At 40.6% G+C, this 21260-nt stretch overlaps 1 protein-coding gene across 1 annotated transcript in view; it reads left to right on the top strand.

Moving 5' to 3' along the window:
* LOC128714989 (calcium uptake protein 2, mitochondrial) overlaps positions 1 to 15715 on the top strand; it is a 42231-nt gene extending 26516 nt beyond the window's left edge. Inside the window, exons 2-11 of the mRNA XM_053809874.1 lie at positions 8987 to 9125; positions 9525 to 9635; positions 11128 to 11175; positions 11244 to 11326; positions 12025 to 12087; positions 12828 to 13019; positions 14701 to 14778; positions 14839 to 15075; positions 15137 to 15305; positions 15369 to 15715. Coding sequence (XP_053665849.1) covers positions 8987 to 9125; positions 9525 to 9635; positions 11128 to 11175; positions 11244 to 11326; positions 12025 to 12087; positions 12828 to 13019; positions 14701 to 14778; positions 14839 to 15075; positions 15137 to 15305; positions 15369 to 15715 — 1467 coding nt within the window. The remainder of the gene's footprint in view (positions 1 to 8986; positions 9126 to 9524; positions 9636 to 11127; positions 11176 to 11243; positions 11327 to 12024; positions 12088 to 12827; positions 13020 to 14700; positions 14779 to 14838; positions 15076 to 15136; positions 15306 to 15368) is intronic.
* The last annotated feature ends 5545 nt before the right edge of the window (positions 15716 to 21260 follow it).

Genomic DNA, 21260 nt, shown 5'->3' with positions numbered 1-21260 from the left:
TGAAAATTCGTTGAGAAGCGTGCATTGCTTGTCGTATGTCGGTTCAAACAGCAGTAACTGCTGATTGCACGGTTCTTAGCCAATCAGTTGCAAACGTACGAAGAAAAAGTTACGATGCTGATGGTCCGGAAGCTTCTTTTTGCGTGTATAAATCAAAGATAAAAATTTATCAGCTCCGGCAAATATCGCACAGTGCAGTTCTTCTACGGAACACATTTCTTTTCATGCACTTTATATCATCTTCCGTTCTGCCGTTTGAATCGAACATTGCTTTTGTTCAATTATTGCAGTGCAAAAGCGCTACCGCTATGTGGATGGAATATTCACATTAGTGAAAGTGATAAATCACATGATGTGTTTGAAAATGTATTTACATCGTGCAAGTTTCTTTTTAGCAGTGCTATTGACTTCATTTCAATTTCAAAATTAATTAATAATTGACCGAAAAATTATTATACAGCTCATCCAAAACCCGCACTCAATTACTTCAAAAACCGGTTTGATTGCTAATGCACTGTATCAAACATATTTGCTTCATTCGATGTGATTTCATTAGTCCTTCATGCATGGGTAATTCGTACGACATACACTTTTAATTGCAATGATTGTCCAAAATGCGTAACAAAATCATACATTTGATCATGCTGCAACGATTCGCAATGGAAATATAAATGTACAAAAGGTTTATGATTTATTGCGATGGAAGAATCGTTGGAGATGTATTTCAGTACTACATTTTTTAGGAGTTGAGATTAAGATACAATTTGTCTGAATAATTTTGTTAACTCCTTACATGATTCACATGGACTTATATAAAGACTAACTTGGATATAACAACATAGAACTTCAGATAACACCACCGGGATTATGTCCCGAAGTGCTTCATTTCTTGAACTTGAATATCCGTAGGAGTCATAAGTTGAGTCTGCTATTAAATAATAAATTAAATAAGTTCTAGTAGAGTGTCTCTTCAGGAAGAAAAAGACATTAAAAGGTTTATGGGCTCCGGATCTGATGTACGCATATAAAACTCAGAATTACACCTGTATTTATTTAGTCAATATGTTTCGACGTAGATTTTATCCAAAGTATCTAGACACCTTTAAAAGAGGTGAATGATACAGCTTTAAAAAAACAAAGCTAACAACGACCTCCTGCCGTGTGCCGCCGGTTTATAGCATATGAGCCGATTTTACGAGATCGATTTAGCAACGGTAAGAAAAATTCAATTAAAAAAAATAGTGGTCGTAAAAGTGTATCTTCATTTTTTTCAGACTGATCCCATCGAATTAAGTGTACAAGATCTTATAAACAAAATATCTCTTTCGTAGCCATTGGAAAAAAAAAACATCTGGTCATTCTTCCGCTGGAGTAAAACCCCTCTGAAATATTTCTGTTGAACTTGAACTTCATGGCAGTCAGTGGCGGTGCGATGCGTTGGCACTTCTTGTGCAGAAAAGTGGATTTTTTGTGCGCACTGTTCGCGTGGCCATAATTTGCAAGCCTCCTCACATTTGCACCAACAATTTTCGCACATAAATTGTTCTTCCATTTTTGATGAGGTTCTTAGCAAAACGACGAAAACAAAACTTGTACGGAGACGATTCTTGGTTGCGAATTTCACTTTCGTTGAAGGATCAATGTTATTCGTCACATATTTTTTTTGCATCTGGGAATTCTCATGCTGAAGACTAGAACGTTATGTCCTCTTCTGTCTGTCCGCTAGATTTTTTCTCGGGCAATGTTGGTCACGCGTTCTTCATTTGGCGACAGTTTCAATGTCATGCCAATAGGAAAGTTCTTCTTTACAGAATAAGATGCGATAGTTTATTTGAACTCCATCTCCAACTTCCTGTCTGGGCGTAGTTCTTCGCTAGATGATAATTGCCCTGATGACATTTTTAGATGACAACTCACTCCCTAAATTAATGAATAATTTGTTTATGCCCCAACATCGTTTGATTGATAGCTTGTTAAGCAAATTTGAAGCAGTGTTTATTGAAGTAAAAAATTGCACGAATTCGCAAATTAAATAGTTGACACTTGCAAAAAAAACAAAAAAAAAGGAACTTTACCGAATACAGCAACTCGGATAGGCTAGGATTAGGTGTAGTTTATCGTGCGCAGCTGCCCGATCATATATGGTGTTACGATCTGTTCTTTTTTGGACCGACTAACGCTGAACGTGAGAAAAATGTCAAGGTCAGTTAGACCCGCGGACGGTTAGGAGCGTGTCGTATATGAATTTTGCAATTTAGCATTCTCGACACTTGTTAAAGATGAGACATTTTTGTTGCTTGTTCAGTGATAAAAAAGTTATTATTTCAATGATTTCAACTGTTTTATTGAATTTAATTGAATGATTGTGTGTATAGCAACGTAAGCATTTAATTATAACAAGCTCCAATATGTTTAAATTTCAAACCCGGTAGAGATCCTCTCGCCATCTTCCTAGAAACCAGAGCGTATCCTTGAAAAGCACGTACTAAACAAACTCCATGCCCAATGGATGAAAGATGCACAAATTAAAACATCTTATTGATGGTTTGCTATGTTAATGGTCCGTGTTCTTTCATCCTTCCACTGGAAACAAAACATTCATGTTATGGGTTTTGTAAAGAGACAAAATGATAGATTGCACAAAGGTGATCATCCCGTGCTTAAAATTTCTCGAAACGGTGCTCAAACTTCGCATCCCAAAGGGATTTTATACCCATTAATGCCACCCAGCGAAACCATCCCATCCTAAATTCCAGTGGATTTATGCGAAGTGCATAACTCCTTCCAGTTAAACGAATAGCAGCAATTTTAAATGATGGATGACCAACCAACAACAACCGTCCGGTGGGTAGACCCTTCATACGAGTGTCGGCTCCGGAACAGTCGCTTGAGATACTATATATACCACCCATGTGCGGCGGCTACCTGGAAGGAGGGACATCGATCCTGCACAAACGGAAGGATCGTGTGAGTTGAAGGCACCAACATGTTAGAAAGAAGCCATTGAAGCGAAAGGATAGATCCACCATCGAGCTAAGATGCCCAACGATACGGACGGAAATCGGCGCTTGAAACATAAATCAGCAAATCGTCCCTACATACTCCAGATTGTATTGTCGCTGTGACAACCAGGAACATACGGATTCCTTTCACACTCATAAATAATCGATAATGTAAAGTCTACTTATCACGCGCGTTGCCTATCGCTCACGAACAGAGCCAGGCGGTAATTTAATACGCCAAGTACCGAGTACCACGGGTGCACCATTAACGACATCCATTAAAAGCCGGTACGAAACAATTGAAGGTCACGAAAAGTGAATAAAAGTCCTATTTCCGTCCAGCCTGCTTTGCGTCGATCGGTTACGCGGAGGGCGTGAAATGCGTCCTTAACGCCGATGCACCGGTGGCACTATCTAATCGTGGGTCTGCCGAAACATTATCTTTTCCCTTGCGCACCAAACCTCGGAGTGCCGAGCGTGGCCATTAATTATGAGTCGTTGTTTTCCTTCTTCCTTCGGTTCGGCAAAAATTAAGAGATCCTCCCCGGGATCGCGTTTTTGGACCTGCGTATTTTAAAAACAAATATTGTAACGCTGTCATAACACGCAACTAAAGTGAGCCTATTTGGTCGAAATTTATGACGTGCCAACCGACACAGTGATGTGCCGTGTGCGCACACGCTCGCAAGCAAGCCCCGTGCGCCGCGGAAGGACTCATGTGGGCAACGAAGGAGTGAATGAAATTGTTTTCGAGAAACTGTTGTTTCGCACGATTAAGCAAGCAAGTTGGCTTACGGCGAAGTATCCGGCCAAATGAGCCGTTTCAAATGGTCGAACTGTGAGAGCTCTTAACAGCTATTACCGATAATTACTTCAAACTTTTAAGACCAGGAAAAAAGAGCACAAAATCGTCATATAGCTTATTATTCCATATAATATAATATCAAACGATACGATGTACTCCTGCTGATGATGATAAAGTGTGCTAATGATAGCAATTAATTTAAACACGCTTGATTATCTCCGCTCCGGTTCCGAAGATCCGTTCAAGCGATGGTAGAGAAAGATTGCAACCATAACGCTAACGCTAATGGCGCATTCGAAAGGAAAGCACTGATTAGGAAATCAAAACTGGGGGAAAAACGAGCTGGCGGATGGCCGGAACCATTATGATTATGGCGATTAATTTGTGTTTTATTGATATTTTGTCACCATCCAAAGTGTCATCCCGAGGCCGGAAATTGAAACGAATAAAAATCACAAATAAGCTACAAACGGAGCAAAATTCGATTGGTAGAGCACGAATCAAAGTGAAACAGCGGAAAGGACTTGATAAAAAAAAACGCATGAAATCCAATAGCAATCCATTTGTTTGTATTCGGGAGGTTTTCGATCAAGTGCGTGGGATGATCAAACAGATCGCGCCAGAGTTTTGCAACGAACCGCATCTCTTCCTGCAGCGTTTTACGATCATTTTACATATTCCGTTTCTGTTAATATTTTGTTGCACAGCCAGGAAGCACTTATCGGAACTGGGAATGGGTTATCGAATAAAGTCATACGGATGATTTCGAATGGTCGTAAGTAATAAACGCTGTAGCGAATGATACGACCGGTGCCATCAATATGAAATACCAACAAGCACCAACAGACACGGGCGAAGAAAATCCAATCAAACATTGAACGATTTTACGATCCTGTTCGATACGATTCAATTTTTGGTCCGGTCCGGCGTTCAGTTCCATCCATTAGACCCCCTTTCGTATTCTTTCATTATTGTTTTTCGTGTTCTTATCTTTTTGAAGGGCTTTTTATCGCCACTGTTTAATAGTTTCGGTTTTCATTAATTGCGAAAGCTATGAACTCTCAACGGCACAACGACAATTATTATTTCGATTCCATGCGGTTCCATGATTGAAAGTGTCATGTGACTTAGTGGCCAAAAAGTACGTGTCATTGTCCAATCAATGTGATTTTTTCGCTTGCTAGACTCGTATAAATGGTCTTAAAAATATGATTTATGAGACAGGATAAAGTGAAAGTGAAACACGCAACTCTATCTGGCGTATATCCCAATGAACGTTGATATATAAATGGGTTGGCATTGAACATTTCCAAACGAGACGGAAAGTTCTTGCTATGAGAATACATAAAAGCAAAGAAAAGGCAACTGAGGCAAGTTGATCTTGTCCATGGTGTGCCAAGGTCCTGCAAACCTTCGAGAGAAAACGACCAGCGCCTTTGCATCTCTATTCAAGGCTTTTCCATTCCAAACCATGCAGAATAATCTACAACATGGATCCACCTTGCTTAGCCCATTAATTACAAATAACACACTCGAATCGTAGAAGAATCGTCTCCAATAAATGATTCCCCAAGCATAAGAATGACTGCGTACGTGTACTGCACGTTCATCTTCGTATTCTGCTCCATCGCAACCGAATGGTTCGCTGGTAAACGCAACAGCAACATTTTCCAGGCTGTCGATCGGAACTGTAAATTTAATAACCGTTTAATAAACATTAATTATATTTACGCTTCTTTGTACACGACGTGCAGTGTTTTGTACCGAACAGGATCACCATCTTCGTTGCACGCGATCGCCTTCTGCTCGTTATTCTCTGGGCATTGGCAAGATGGATTATTATTTATTGACATTGTTACACTTTTAATGGCATTATTAAGTGTAATGTAAACTAACGCTTACAATAAAGGGCGTAAGGTGCGTTATTTACCCAGCCGGACAGTGGCTTACACTTGGCAAAAGTGTTTAAATCTTAATGAGGAAGCGTCTTGTACGGATGGATCGTACATTTTATGATTACTTCGGGTGTTCAACGTTTGATAAACAAATACACGAAGGTGCTGTGTGCCATTGTAAAATATGAGTGCCGACTTTAAGCGCCACAATCAAGACTAAACAATTCTGCAAAAGTTCAACGCAACGGTAATAAATCTCGTACATAACCTGCAGAGGAATTAATGCTTCCCCGTAAATGGTGCAGGTTGATGAAGTTTGAAGCCTAATTGCATTATCTGATCAATGTCCATAGTTGTCCGACGGTTAGGATCGGAGATTTGTTCCAAACGATAAAAATAACTTAATAAAATGGACATAAATCTGTTCGCTAGCGTAAATTTGGTGTGAATCTTCGACTCCCATAAAGGAAACCGTTCGATATTGTCGTACGAACTCGTTTACTTAGCTACTCCACTAGTCATCATGTCATCGTTTTCGGACAGAACATATCTATTTCCCTCCTACAGTTCTATTTCGAAGCAGCAGTGGTTGACCGTCAGTGGCAGAGACACATAAATTTCACTATGTTAATTAGCAGACCAGCCATAGGAATGACCTTTAATTCAATTCAATCTTGTCCATATATTTGGCACCAAATTGTGAGGACAAGGAGGGGGGCTGGAATAGTCTGGATTGGTTTTTAGTTCAAGCATTTCAGACGATGGTAGGAGGTATTGTTTAATCGTGCGAGTGATACGAATAATGCTACGTCCAGCAGACCTCCCCTGTCTAAACCTAAAACCAGAGACTTTTAAAGCCTTAACTAGACATACCATTTTCATGGGACTATTACAATCATGCACGATATTTTCTGGCTTCAAAACTTCAAAATGGCAAACACATGTTCGCGTATTCTTGGTACTTCACAACTTCCATTGTGGATGCTGGATGACGCGAAGGCGTTAAACATGCAACGGCCCACAGCAAACACAACATACATATTGCACTGATTAAATCTACAACGAATCAAAGATAGATTGGAGAACATTCCATGGTCATTGTCTGAAGATATTCGCCAATAAAGAACTTTACACCAGCGCTAAATACGATCTTTTCCGGTAGATGATCAAGTGAACAGACCTTCACGGATGTCACTGTGAATGCCATTACGTCTGGTGTCTGGCGCTGGTATGGATAATTTCTGTGATATGGGCACACTTCCAATCACTGATTACACGTTGTGATTGCCTTTCTTATGTTGTCCTATTCTCTGTAGGTGTTGACATGAATGGAATTCTAGTAGACCGAAGCAATCTTGGTAAGGGCAGGATCTTTCACCTTAAAACGGTTCTGGTTCGAGGTGTTGTAAGCACAGCACAATAAACCGTATTACTCTTTCGGTGCCGGTAGTTTGAGTAGGAGTAGCAAATTAATGTTTGTTTGTAGATTATTCCAAGTTCTTTTCTCTATGGAGTAATATTGCTCCAGTATCATTTCTCAGCATACAATTTGATTCAGTTCATTAACAAGTGGAAGCAATGATGCCGGGTAAATGGTGAGGATATTTTTCAAGTAAATCACGATTTTAGATTTTAGCGAAAAATGTGCAGATTTAATCTTGATGGATCGCTACGGTTTAGTGGTATTTCGATTATGTATTGATAATACACTTAATATTTTTATTTGTTTACTTTCTTCGATTTTAAACTACCAAAAATTTAAATTATCATCGTTTTATATCGCAATAACACAATAACACAATAATCGCAATAACACAATAATGTAGTAGGAATCAAAAAAAAAAAACATTACATAATTATAGGAAGAAAGATACAGGAAATACTTTAAACAGTTAGTCATTTTACGCAATCGTATTCCATTTACATCTTCGAATAACTAAGAATATTTCTAATCACGTGGTCTATTTGCCACAACCAAAAACAACACTAACTATTTTGCAATCGTGACGAAAACGGTGGCCGGCTACCGTCTCACATGACGTCTTCGAAATGTACATCCGTCTACATGGCTTCAAAACGCCCATAAAACACTCTCAAGTGGGGAGAGCGGAAAAATAAGCACGAAATCAGTGCAGCACCTATCCTCGTGACATTGGGTACGACGCCGGTACCGTGTAAAGACGCGTTGGAAAAATACATGTGTGCAAAAATGCACGTAAGCCAGCCGCGAACGATTGCATGCAGGGTCCGGAGTACAGTTGCAGTAGTAGAGCATCGCCGGAATTTGCAACGATCGACGATGGTAGAAACCCTCGGTGCGATGTTCGGAGAGGGAGGAAGTGGCTAGAATAGATTGCATCCCCTGCTTCGATCATATGATCTTGATGAAGCCGCGATGCACCGCGATCATATGATGGGAGTTAGTCAGCGTGAGTCAGTCGGTGCAATGCAATAAACATAAGCCGGCCATTAATGGAAACATGCGATGCGCGGAATGTCCCCCAGACGGTGGTGAGTGTTTGCGGAAGGTGAAGAGCGTTCAGTCAAGGGCATATTCTGCTCAGGGGGCAAGTGTGTACTACGAATTGCTGAATGGTTTTAGTCACGTACGACTTGTCACGTCACTACCAGGATGCATCTTTGAAAGGAAGCTAGCTTATGGACTTCCTTTAACCTTTTTGGCACGATCCTTTTTTATACGGTCTAGTGGGAATTTCCCTGATTGAATCACCTATTAATCATGATCGATGAATGGCTGCAAAACAAACACTTGGTGATGTTCCAACGGGTCCAATGGTTCATTCAGAAAATACACCAAACGATCATTGACCACGCTTACGTGAGAAGGAATAAACAAATCCTTCGTATTGCACAACCCAGTACCAAATGTCCCACTAACCTCTCATATCGTTTACATTGCGTTTCAACGGTGGAGAAGCAGCTTATTTGGCCATCGTCTGACTTGGCGCCATGCATGTTTCCATCGTTGCATTTCATGCGTATAATGCGTCTTCCAGAGCGTAAGATTTATTGGCAACCTTGGCCATCAATGCACCTTCCCAAAGAGGCGTTGCAGAGATGTAAACACGTCGAGCGGTCGGGGATTGGCGCCTGTAAACAGATCACTAGGAACGATAGAAACGCATAGCAAACGACAGCAACAGACCGCTGCGGGGCGATCATTTGTGCGTGGTGCCATAAAATTTAAACAAACCTCCACTTCTTGAACAGCTAAACTCCCCTCTATATCTAATACTTGTACTGCTCATTTCTCTATTTCACAGGATGAAATTGCGGACAAGGCCATTAAGCTCACGGCTCGCGAACGACGTTTCATCAAGTTTGCCTCGGTCGAGTTCGATGGACAGATTTACATGACACCGCAAGACTTTCTGGAGTCGGTCGTCGAACAGGAGCCGCGACGTACGTACCACTCATCCAATTCCGTACAATCCACTGCCTTTCTCTTTTTCAGCGAGTCTTCTCCGTACCGCCGCGTCTTAGAACTGTGCCGAAAAAGGATTTCCCGACCATAAACGAAGATTAGACAAGCGAAAATGGGTCCCGCCGAAAAGCGTCGTGAAATGCACCTCACACTGACCGGTTCCATGGCCAAAACATGAACCGGTAGGACAACCGCCAAATATGCGTGGGTTATTTGCCTATCGGAATGCAGTCGTATCAGAAGGTCGCTCCGTCCCTCCAACATGAAGTCCTTTTAATTATGGGAACACGTTTTCCCCCGACCCTGCGATATACATTATTACTTTAACCGCGTGCAACTACTGCTCACGCTCATCGCTCCTCTTTTTGCACTTGCAGCGCGGCTCAAAAGGAAGTCATTAACGCATGGCGAGATTCAGCAGCTGAAAGATTACACGCCACCGTTGAAGCACGGTTCGTCGCAGCTTTTCCGCAGCCTTCGCGACAAAGGTAGGTAGCCAGCGCTTGGTCAGCAGCTCTTGCTGGGCGGCACCTTCGACGCTGGTCGAAGTCGACCACGGATGGTACGCCCGGGCACCCGGTGCGATTAGGCCAGACACCCTTGACGGTGTCGTCATCGGAAAAGTATCGGAACGCTTTAAGATAATACACGTTCGCTTTCAAGTGGCTAATGTGAATGGGCGGTTTATCGGTAAACAAAATTGTAACAGAGTGGTTTTGAAAGCTGCTGTAGAATTTGTCTTTTGGAGGAAGCTGCCATGAAACGCTCTATATAATTACGGTTTTGTAATGTTATATTTCAATATTTGCCAATGTTTGTAATTTGCTTTTAAGGTTTGAAGAGTTTAACTGTTTTTTAGCCCTAGACTTCTTGAAGTTGAGAGAAAAAGACGAAGCTGTAGTTTTGTTATCGTTATTTGTAGTCTAAAAGAGGTAAGTTTGAATGAAGAAAAGGTACCAAAGACACCATTTTCATACCACACAAGACGCTATGCCCGCAAAAAGGTATCACGACTGATGAGTTCTTTAACCCCTTGCAAGCTAATCGTAAGTGAAACGGGCATCCTGATCAACCAGCCCCAGTATTCACAGGAGCCAACCTGTCACTTCGCCGCGTTGCTTTATCACGACAAATACAACGATCTCGACAAACACCCCGTGTCTGTTGGTTCACGGGCAAGTTCCATCTTGCAAGAATGGATTACCATACTAATCAGAACACTCCAAACACGCGGCAGACGATGCCAGACCTCACTTGTTGCGCCATTAGTGGACAGTCCCTCCGAATCCGACCCGTAGTTTGTTCCTTTTTTAGGACGCGATAGATTTTGTCATTCGTTCACGTTATGCCTGGTTCACGCTCGATAGTGTCGCTAAAATACTGGGTTCCGGTCGTATGCGATCGTTCCCTTGTTCTCGAATGACAAGCCGGGTGTTACGGTCTAATTTTGTTTTACATAAAGCTTTGTCGCTTTATCGTAAACTTTTAAAATAAGCTATCGCGAGCAGAAACATCACCACAAAGCAACAGGTTCGATCGGACCGTTCCACGATGCGTGGTGCTTCCGAGATAACTTGGGTTGGATTGAGGGTTTGTTGTTTTGTCTGAGTAACCTGATTGCGGCACAGCTCTTTACTCACCGCATCCCATGTTGAACAATCGGATTAAGCGGATTGGTTATTGCAGAAGTATTAACTTAAACTGGCAGTGATCGGACATTGGCGGTAGTTTGTACTCACGAAGATTAGCGATGCGATTTGTCTGTGCTACCAGTCGGGAACGATTTTCTTTGGTGGCGAAATTAGTATATAAATCATTTCAGATCTACTCGTAAACCACTCCAAAAATTGTTTAATTTTGAGTTTTATTCGTAGATATCTTGTTCGAAATAAATTTGTGTTGAGACTCGTTAGAATCTTCCAAATCACAGATCTTTACTACGCTTAATTAACAAACATGTGTATCCTGTTATCTTTATAGGCATAATTTCGTACACTGAGTATCTCTTTCTGCTTTCCGTGCTTACAAGTAAGTAAACGCGTTGTTTTCATGTAAACCATCAACAACTATTAAGTTCACTTTTCGAATTATTGTAGAACCTCACTCCGGTTTCCGCATTGCCTTCAACATGTTCGACACCGACGGCAATCAGCGGGTTGACAAGGATGAGTTTCTTGTGGTGAGTGTTTTACTATTATCCAACATGAAAACAGTCCAATATCGTTGCAGTTCTTTTATTAGACGAAAATCTTATCCGACTGGTGGAGAACGGGAACAAATGGGAACAGAATATTCTACTTGAGAAATATGATGCAGTGTTTGCAGCTGCTCGAAAAGTGCAATACTTTCCGCTACTTCCTCCTAGATGTCGCTAGTGCATTTTGAAGGTTTTTTGAAAATGCGTCTTCATTCGAAAGTCCATAATACTCGAATGTTGTTATTTAGTGTATCGTTTCTTCATTTTTTACATCTTCTTTTTATTTAGTGCTTTCTACTGTTTTCTTATTATTATTTAATTCACTCTTTCCGTTCACCTTCCCTTTACTCTACATCTATGTATGGCACCCGTCGTTTGCTCGTTCCATCTATTGTGTTCTCTTTTGTGGTATGAAATGAAACACCAACCGATAATGGTCACCACACGGTCCGTATGCATCACACTCGTTTGCGCACGATGCCTGTCGCTTCTTGCTCCGGAACACGTACAAACACTCGCTCGTCCTCGAATGTTTTGCTCCAACTCACATCACCCGCGTCGTGTGGCGACCAACCCAAAAATCCCGCTCTGTTGTCCCGGTGCACCGAACCGAAAAATGTACACTCACCCAAACACACAAAACCCCCGAATACTGGAATACGTAACTGGCGATGGTGCAGATTCGTCAGCTGCTCGGAGGATCGCTGAAGGATCGTGATCTCGATGAGGCCACGCGTCAAGCTGTGAGATTTCTTTGTTATTCTTTAGTACCCTCCCACTGTGGTGAACCTTTCTAATTCCCCATCCCAACTATTTCCCTAAAATGAACAAGCTTACTGTTCAGAAGCTGCGCATAGATTCAAACAAACGTAACGTAGTCGCTTTAGCCGTTGTATTAAACAGCGCTCATGTTTTGTCATCTGCATTGTTTACCACCTATCCGATAAGTGAATGTATTTCTGTGCTGTGTTAACAAAAACCTCTATGTTGTGCTCATTGTCTAAAGTTTCAAATTATAAAAATTATACACACTATCAAGAACAAGACATGAATCAATTACTAGCTATAGTCTCAACATATTTCCCGTTTTCTTAGACTAAACATATTTCCCGTTAAACACACTGATAAAAACTGATCGTTTCTCTTGTTTACTAAACACAACCGTTGAGTGTATAATACAACTGTGTGTTTTACAGCACTTCAAGATTGGCTCCTGTTAATGCAATGAATTTTGTTTCTTTATTTTTTCTTCCACAACTATTTTTCTTCGCTCTGTTCGATGTTTATGACACGCGGAATAATGCGGAAAATTCGGTTCCCATTATTGCACTTCTTGTGTATAACAATTTCTCGCTCTCTGTGTAACGTGGACACACCAAAACACGACACACTGGCACGATACTGCACATACTACGCATGGTGCTTACACTTACATGACACAACACAATTGTCACTTACACCGAATTCGATCGATGGGGTATAGCTGCTGCATCTCGTGTCGACCAGCGCGCAAGCGAGATTTTTACTGAAAAACGATAACGAACGAAAGTCGCAAACTACTGTCGCTGAACAGCGCAAACCGGGTCAAACGTACGCTGCGGGCGGCGGCAGGGATGGTGGTGATGAGGGGGAAACAAAAACGCCACCGGTCAAGAAGGGTATCACGGCACGATTAGTAAGTTTTTCGAAAAGTGTTTTTGTTTTTGCGTTTTCCTACTTTGGTTTTGTGTTTCTTGTTTTGGTTTTCACGCTATGCGTCTTACACCTGTAATTGGTTATTATTTGAGTTTTGGTTTTCCTTTTTATTTCACGCGATTTAATTTCCGTTTGAATTAACGTCTGCTTCAACTGATGTAGTGTAAAATATTGTATTTATGATGTATCGTCTATATACAATGAAATTCGGGCTAATTATTTAAATTTTGTCACCTTTCTTCTAAACAAAATCCCACTAAATTGTTTAATACCGTGTGCCTCCGCCCCGTTGTGTACTACTGGAGTGCGTGTGAATACCCTAATGTTGTAACGTGTAACATAGTTTAGTGTTGGGAGAATCTGAAGGAATCTTTGAACTGAAAGAATCTTTATTCCAAAGATTCATCAATCCTGAAATTTGAAAGGATCTTCAAAGTTTAATGAATCCTCAAATTCTGTTGAATCTTTATTGATTCATGAATCCTCAAATAATAAATAATCTTCATGGAACGATACATATACAACTATACATATTTGAGCAATATAAAATTCTGCTATAAGAAGGACGTGCATTAACTTACGTACTGCTAACATTTGATTGCGAATACCTTCTGATTAATCACTAAAGGTTTCATGAATCTTTTGAGAGTCGTACCATGATTTTAATGATTCCACAAGCGATGATTCATATGAATGACTCTTTTAAAAAGATTCGTTAAAGGCATAACACTAAAATAGTTTTATAAAAACACAAACTTTTGTACAAAGTTTTTCCCTACTCTAACCGTGCGTTCAAGCTAATGTGGTGGCTCAAGCTCTAACTAAATGTAGAGGAGTTACGAGTATGAGTAAAAACTAATCGGGACGACTGAAACAACTCCCAACAATAACATACTGAGTGTGCATGAGCTGTGCATGCAATGAGTACGAGGAGGTCGGGTATAAATGTTCTGCCTTGTTAGCGTTGGCAAGAGATGATGCGTTAAACACACTCAAGATGAATAACGATAACAGTGTTGTCTATGGTGTGCAAAATTTTGATCCATGGTTGTGCATCTTTTAAAGATATAATTTCCATTCCCTTTTACATTCTTTCCTTTCACTTGCGCATCTTTTATTTACTTTATTTACTAAAAATTATTTTGTGACCGATTGGCCTATCAATATTTGTCCTCTGTCCGTTCGTCCGATTGTTAAATGTTGGTCGTAAAATGTCTGTCCGTTGTTGCTGTTCCGCTCTTGTTTCCTATGGTTAATGTTGAACTGATAAACTGTGGCTTCCCAATCGGATCTCCGTTAGTTTGTGTAGCATCCGTCGATAATGGTGCCGTCCTTGGGTAATGGTGGAACACAAATTGTACAAAGAAACATCCTTCCTCATCGGTGGAATACGAATTTGTATCCTGAACATCCGGGCAACGTCCATGGCCGTGTCCTTGTGCTGTAACCTGTGCGTGCACGTACTCATTTACACCCAAAACGTAATCCGTAGAAGCTCACAATGTGTATAGTGATTGGGACTAAACAGACAACCATGCTCATTCTGATTTGGTGCGCCGTTTTCCGCGTGCATTACATCCTGACTGATATAGTTATCTTCTGTTTTTACTTTCATCGCACACCCAAATAACCCTTGCCATGGCGCGAATCATGTTGAGTAGATGGAGAAAATTTTCAGCTTCGCCTGGAAGGGAAAGCGTGGCATTGAAAGCAAGGAAGGCGAAGAACCCGGAGAACACGTAAGTTTTACGTTTGAATAGTGCTGTATGAGAAGTTGTTAATATGTGTTCCATCTCCAGGATGACTACGTAGACGACGAGCAAGGTCTACAGCGGAAGCATAAGGTCGATACATCGCTACAGATACACTTCTTCGGCAAGAAGGGTGATAAAGATCTGCAGTACGATGGGTTCTATAACTTCATGAAGAACCTCCAGACCGAGGTACTCGAGCTGGAATTTTGCGAATTTTCCAAGGGCCACGAGCGCATCTCGGAGGTGGATTTTGCAAAAATCCTGCTCCGCTACACGTATCTGGTAGGTGGTGATCGATCAATCGCCGTGGATCCCGTGGATCTATTATTTGGTGCCATTTTAGGATACGGACGAGTACGACAACTACCTGGACCGTCTGCTGGACCGAGAGGCTAAAGAAAAGGGCGTATCATTCGATGAGTTCCGACAATTCTGCCAGTTTCTGAACAATCTCGATGACTTCTCGATCGCGATGCGCATGTACACGCTTGCCGATCAACCGATTTCAAAAGGTGACCCACAACAAATGGTTACAACTCCTTGCAGAACGAGTAACACCTGTTCACTGTTTACAGATGAATTTTCTCGTGCAGTTAAAATATGCACCGGTTCGGAACTGAACTCGCACCTGATCGACACCGTGTTTGCGATCTTTGACGAGGACGGTGATGGGCTGCTGTCGTACAAGGAATTTATCGCCATCATGAAGGATCGCGTACATCGCGGATTCAAAGTAAGTCACTACGAGCACGTCGTCGAAGATTATCTGGATGATATCGAGAAGGGTACGGTTTATGCGGATAACTTTCGGCAGCTGCTCAAAATGCGGTCGCGGGCCTGCCGAAGGTTGCGCCGGTACTTGCTCTACTTTTACTATCATCCGGACCATGGGCACAGTGATAGCACGCGCCACTATCGCTAGTTTTTTGTGTTGTTGTTAGTGGCAATCTGTGTAGGTTAAGCTTTCATACCCCGCAATATAACGCTCGCGAACGGTGAGTTGTGTTGTGTACAGTACGTAGCCATACCCTTCTAATACGGCTGGTCAGACTAATGTTTAACCTTATCATAATAATGATCTGTTTTTTATGTGGCTTAAGATAGATTAGCAAATAGTGCCTATCGTACTTATGCTTTAATTGCTGTTTAAGTGATCAAAATTATCGTCCTGTTTTTCCGCCTTTTCTTATTTGCGTCTGTGCCTTTGTTATGTAGAAGCAACATGTTTATGTTAATAAACCCTACTGCCCAAATTTCGCATTTTTCTGTGACGTTCACATTTCAAAGTTCCTTTGTCCCATATCTCTGTGTGGTATCGTTGGTTGTTATCCTTTAACATTAATCCGTTTGCATAACATGTGTGGCATTCAGTGTCGTCTAGATGCATCGCCGGAAGCATATCCTGGCCAAAACTATGCACGAACACGAATATATCGTATAATTCGATCGATCCATCATTCCATATCACAATGTCACATTGGTTTGTCGTAATTGCATATTCGTGTTCGTTTGCACCACTCCACACTGCAAAAAAGCGTAAGTACATTCTTCTGCTTGAATTGAGGTAAGTTATTTTCAATTTCTTTTGTACATAATACCTTTCCCGCAGTGAATTGTTTCATTTTTTCCCCTTTCACGTAACAATTTTCAAAATATGGATGTGTATATATATATAATAATTATTAAAACACATGTAAATAAATGTAAAAAGCAAGTTCATCATCAATATCCAAACATCGATGAAGGAAAATTTTTGCGAAGAATTTAACTGTGTCAACTAATGAATTGAAACTAATTGCACTTTTTTTATCTCATTTTAGTCGAACGTCAAATCGGAAGGATGGGAAGCATTCAAACATTGCCTAAAGCAGGAAATGAAACAAAACGTCTAAAAGACTATTTTGCGCAACAACCGACGAACCTACACGCTTCTACACTATCTGCCTGCGAAACGAAGCGTCGAATGTTTTTCTTCCCGTTCGGTGGACAGCCCTAGTTGAAATCTTTTTATGAACCTGTTAAGCATTTTATCGTTATTTATTTAGTTAGGTCGCCAATCACCTTCTAACCCTATAATGTAATTCTACACTTTAAACTTCAACTCTACGCTTTCAAACGAAGTCGCCCTCTGTAGTGCCATAATGGGCTAAAAGAACAAAACACTACTGTCCGATCTCTTCCCGATTTGTTGTGCCTGTTTTGTGAAGAATATTTATTATCAAAACGAACACATTGTTTAGGAAAGCCGTGTGCACTTGTTACTTAGTAAATGTTGCGCAACATTTGTTTACCACTGTGTTGGGATATCCGGTTTGTCTGTTAATTGTTGGGTCACGTGCTTCACAGTGAGTCATTGAGTGAGGCTTTTCGTTGAAGTTATTTCTCTAGCTCAGTACATATCGTTGCTTCAAAAGCAGTTCACTCGAAATCGATAGCAAAATGCTGACGTTGGCTCTTACGTAATGTTCAAAACATGCTTTATAAATTTAAAATTATTCATATTATTAAACAAATGTGTGCGCACGTTCTTTCTTTCTGCTCTCACGTACATACTTTCTTGCCCGGTGTACAATTGCTACACTTGCCCGGATAAGTTTTTATCCGACGCTGAAGCTAATGTTAAACACGGTCGGATAAAACCTAACGCCAAATCATGTATAGTTTCAATTAACAACAGCACAATTTTAACTAGCATAGAACGTACGGAAAGTATTATCTAAACCAACCTACACATTATGCATCGGACGCGATCGTCTGGAAGCAAATTGTTAACAATTTCTTACCAACAGCGTTCTGCAACACCTAAAACCTCCCTTACGCTGATTGAATGATAAGCACTGTGTTCAGGCTATTGAATTTGAGCGAAAAATAAATCGAAGCACGAATTGCAGAGCTGTGGCGTAGATAAAGTTAGGATACAATACATCCGAAAAGGAAATGAAGCAATATGTGATATTGGATAGAAACAAAACATCAACCGGAGGACACAAAACCGTTAAGAAAAGCACAAATGTATTTTACGTTAGTTTTCATCCTGTCTGTCGTTTTGTCTCTTAATCATTGTTCCTGCACAATGTGTATGTGTGTGTGTGTTTTTTTCTTGCTGTGTGTGTACTGGGTACAATAATATTATATTTCATAAATTAGTAAAACGTTCAAAATATCTTTCCCTTTTCTTCTCTTGTTAGCTTCAACTGTCTTACACATGGCTTACGCTCTCATCTCTCTTCTTATATATTTTTTTTGTGTGTTGTTAAGTGTGTTGTGGACACTGTTTTAGTATACTCGATCGTCCTTTCGATTCCATTCGTTTGACGAGTTAAGTTTATTGTTTAATATAATCGGCACCACGTTGTGATTGAATTCCATTTGCAAAAAACAACACTACGGAAAACGGTAAAACGATAGTATGTAGTGTGTTTCGTCTTTGAGTCCTTCTTCTGTTACTGTACGACCGATACAAGTTTGTTTGTGCATAATTAGTTTCCATTCCGTTGATCGGATTAGAACGGAAGGTGTACTTAAGTGGTTTAAAATCCATCCATCCCGTTTGCGTGACACGCGGGTGTGTCTGATATTAAATGTTAATGCATAAGAGAGTACATAAAGAACCGTGTGTATATCCGCCGCTCGTAGTGTGGATATTTCATTTGATTATTTTGATTAGGTTTCACTTCCATTTTAATTCGGTTTTTTTCCTTCTTGCGTGTACCGAAAACGACCAAACACTCTCTCGCTGTACGCAAAGCGTGTTGCAACAAATAAGGGTTGTTTAGTACAGGTTAGCAAAACGTTCGGACCGATGCGCACACCGTGACTAGAAAACTAGATTTTCCCCTGCCCGGTTTTGTGATACCATATCATAATGCATCATTGCGTGTGTATTATCATTAGCGTGTGTTTCTTAACAAGCCACTCAGCCAAGGGAAAGAAAACAGAAAAGGAATCACACCGCCGCAGGACCAAATTGTAAAAACCTATGTTAGCTTCAGTAGACGCCTATCAAAATATAGTATTAAATATTACACATTAGCAGTATTATATATTATTATCGTTATTGTATATGGTGTGGCTACTACGCGCCCCGCTTGCCGATTGTTTCGTTCGAATAATGCTCGTAAAAAACCGTACTAATAAATAGGCATAAATACGCACCATCCTACGCTACCGCCTTACCGTTAATTTAGTGTATATATTACCAAAGCGCGAAGACGCTACGAAGCATTGCCGATTGATTGATGTTTTCGTGTTTCCATCCACTATCGAAGTCTTTTGATAATCGTTAATACGTAGGGCTTTTTTTGTTGTGTTGTGTGACCACAACGCGCACACCCGTCACTGTACGGTGATAAATTATTGCGAACGTAAAGTAAAACAAGTAAAATCACGTGAAAGGAACCATTTTGTTTTTCAAACGAAGCTTTGCTTGTGGGTAAAAATTGTTTTACGCTCTCTTCCATGCTGGCCACCACATCTTAAAGCAATACTAAAAAAGGAAGTAATAGTCTTTGAACTAAATTCTACCATAACTAGGACAAACGTTTGCATTGCATTATTGCACAGATCTGTGTGGAGGTGTTTTGTTTTGTTTGTTGTCTTGTTGCTACTATATGGCAATAGTTTGCATGTATTCTTTTGCAACATCACAATCAAGTTAGGTACTACCACCGTGGATTCTCGTTCGATTGTAAACGTACGCTTTGAAGCTGCATTCGCTTACAGTACACGATTCCTACTCCGTCCCTCTCCGTTCTCTCTCTATAAGACTCGCATCTCGATCTCGAGCACACAATTGTTAAGCCTATATATCTATCTGTAGTTGTATCTTTAGTATTATTCTTTAGCATCGTATATACTGTGTTTTCATTATCCTTAGTTAAAAATCACCCTCTCGCAATGTACTCTGTCATCAGTTACTGCATTACAAGCGCTTAAGCACGCAGTTTTAGGGACCATCTTCTTCACCGCTGACTAGAACTCTACTGTATTGTTCAACATTCAACACGGAAACACTATGTATACCTCTTTTCCAGGACCATCATATCGTTCGCACACACACCACCGTTTGCCCCCTGCTTGCAGTCTCGTTAGGGTTGCATTAGGGTTAGTTGCATACTAGCTGTAGTAAATCTATTGCATTCAACAGTCACTCTACTACCGACTGGCAACAGTGATAAAATAATTTGCTTGCATCAGGAAACGGAATACCTGACCTGCCAACCTGCCGGACGTACCTGTGAGACATGAGAGATGTGTGTTTTGTTTGTATTAAACTTGTTTTCCATTTGTACTTTGGATTCAGATACAACATGACGTGTTGCGGTGTCTGGTTTCTATTACGTTGGTGGAAAGTTTGGCCTCTCCGGTGGCAATCGGATGCAGCCTGTTCTGTATTACATCTGGACAGTTTGAAATGGGCATGTGTGTTTTGCTTTAAATTAACTTCCATTTGCTTGAGTTGAATTTACTTTAAATACATTTGGTAACATCGCCACAGCGGCCCGTTCTTACTCAAGTGTAATTTAAACTGTGTTTAAGGTGTAATTCTACGGGACTTGCTTAACACGTTCATTGCTCCTACCGTTCGGTTTCAGACATTTACTGTACTTTCCAATACTATTTGGATCAAACTTTTCCCCTCGTTGCGTACAGAGTGCTCAGAATTGTTAAAGGATGACAAATGTTACAGTGTGAAATACGATTCCGCGTTACTGTGCACAACATATTCCCACCATTCGTCTCAATGCACAATTCCCATTCCAATATCGAATACAAAATATATACCCTCAATATATATATAGATATAGTTGCCTTTCATTACACATGAATATATACTTATACTCTCTGTTAGCTTCTCTTTAGCGCGTTTATCATCTGTTAGAAAATAAACAAAATACTGTTCTCCTTTTTTAAGTTCTCGTGCGCGTCCGTCTCAACTTCGATTATCATCTGTATGTTTGTATGCGTTCTCTCCCTGATAGTGTATGCTTTGTCCGCTCTATGCAGCAGCTTTGTTGTACAGTTGCCAATATCTTTTCGTTTTGTTCTTGCCACTTGTTGTGTTGCGTAAACAACTCTCTTCGTTTGTTTAACGTTTATTTTCGTTTTATTTAACAGCAGCGTTGAAATGATTATTACTTATTCGGTCACACACCAAACTACCAAAAACCTTTATGGCTTCCAAGAAAATGAAGATAAAACATCATTCATTCTCCTTACTCGCTTAGTAAACAACCCACACACAACATTCAATACGCAAAAAATGCCGCACAATGATTTAAAATTATTGCTGCTTCTTTTAGGCTCGAGTTCAACCTGCCGGGAAGGTGGTTCTCGTGTTCAGAATTTTTACGTTGCATGCAGAATTGGAAAGCAATTAAACTGTTCCTTTGTTAGGCAACCATGTTGGGTAGGTCTTGTTTATATTGCTGTAAAATTAGCAACGCCTCTGCCCTCATGGAATGCGG

Source organism: Anopheles marshallii, chromosome 2 (genome assembly GCF_943734725.1).
Source record: "Anopheles marshallii chromosome 2, idAnoMarsDA_429_01, whole genome shotgun sequence".
Lineage (NCBI taxonomy): Eukaryota > Metazoa > Arthropoda > Insecta > Diptera > Culicidae > Anopheles > Anopheles marshallii.
The sequence above is the reverse complement of the archived record's forward strand: the minus strand, read 5'-3'. Positions and strand labels throughout refer to the sequence as shown.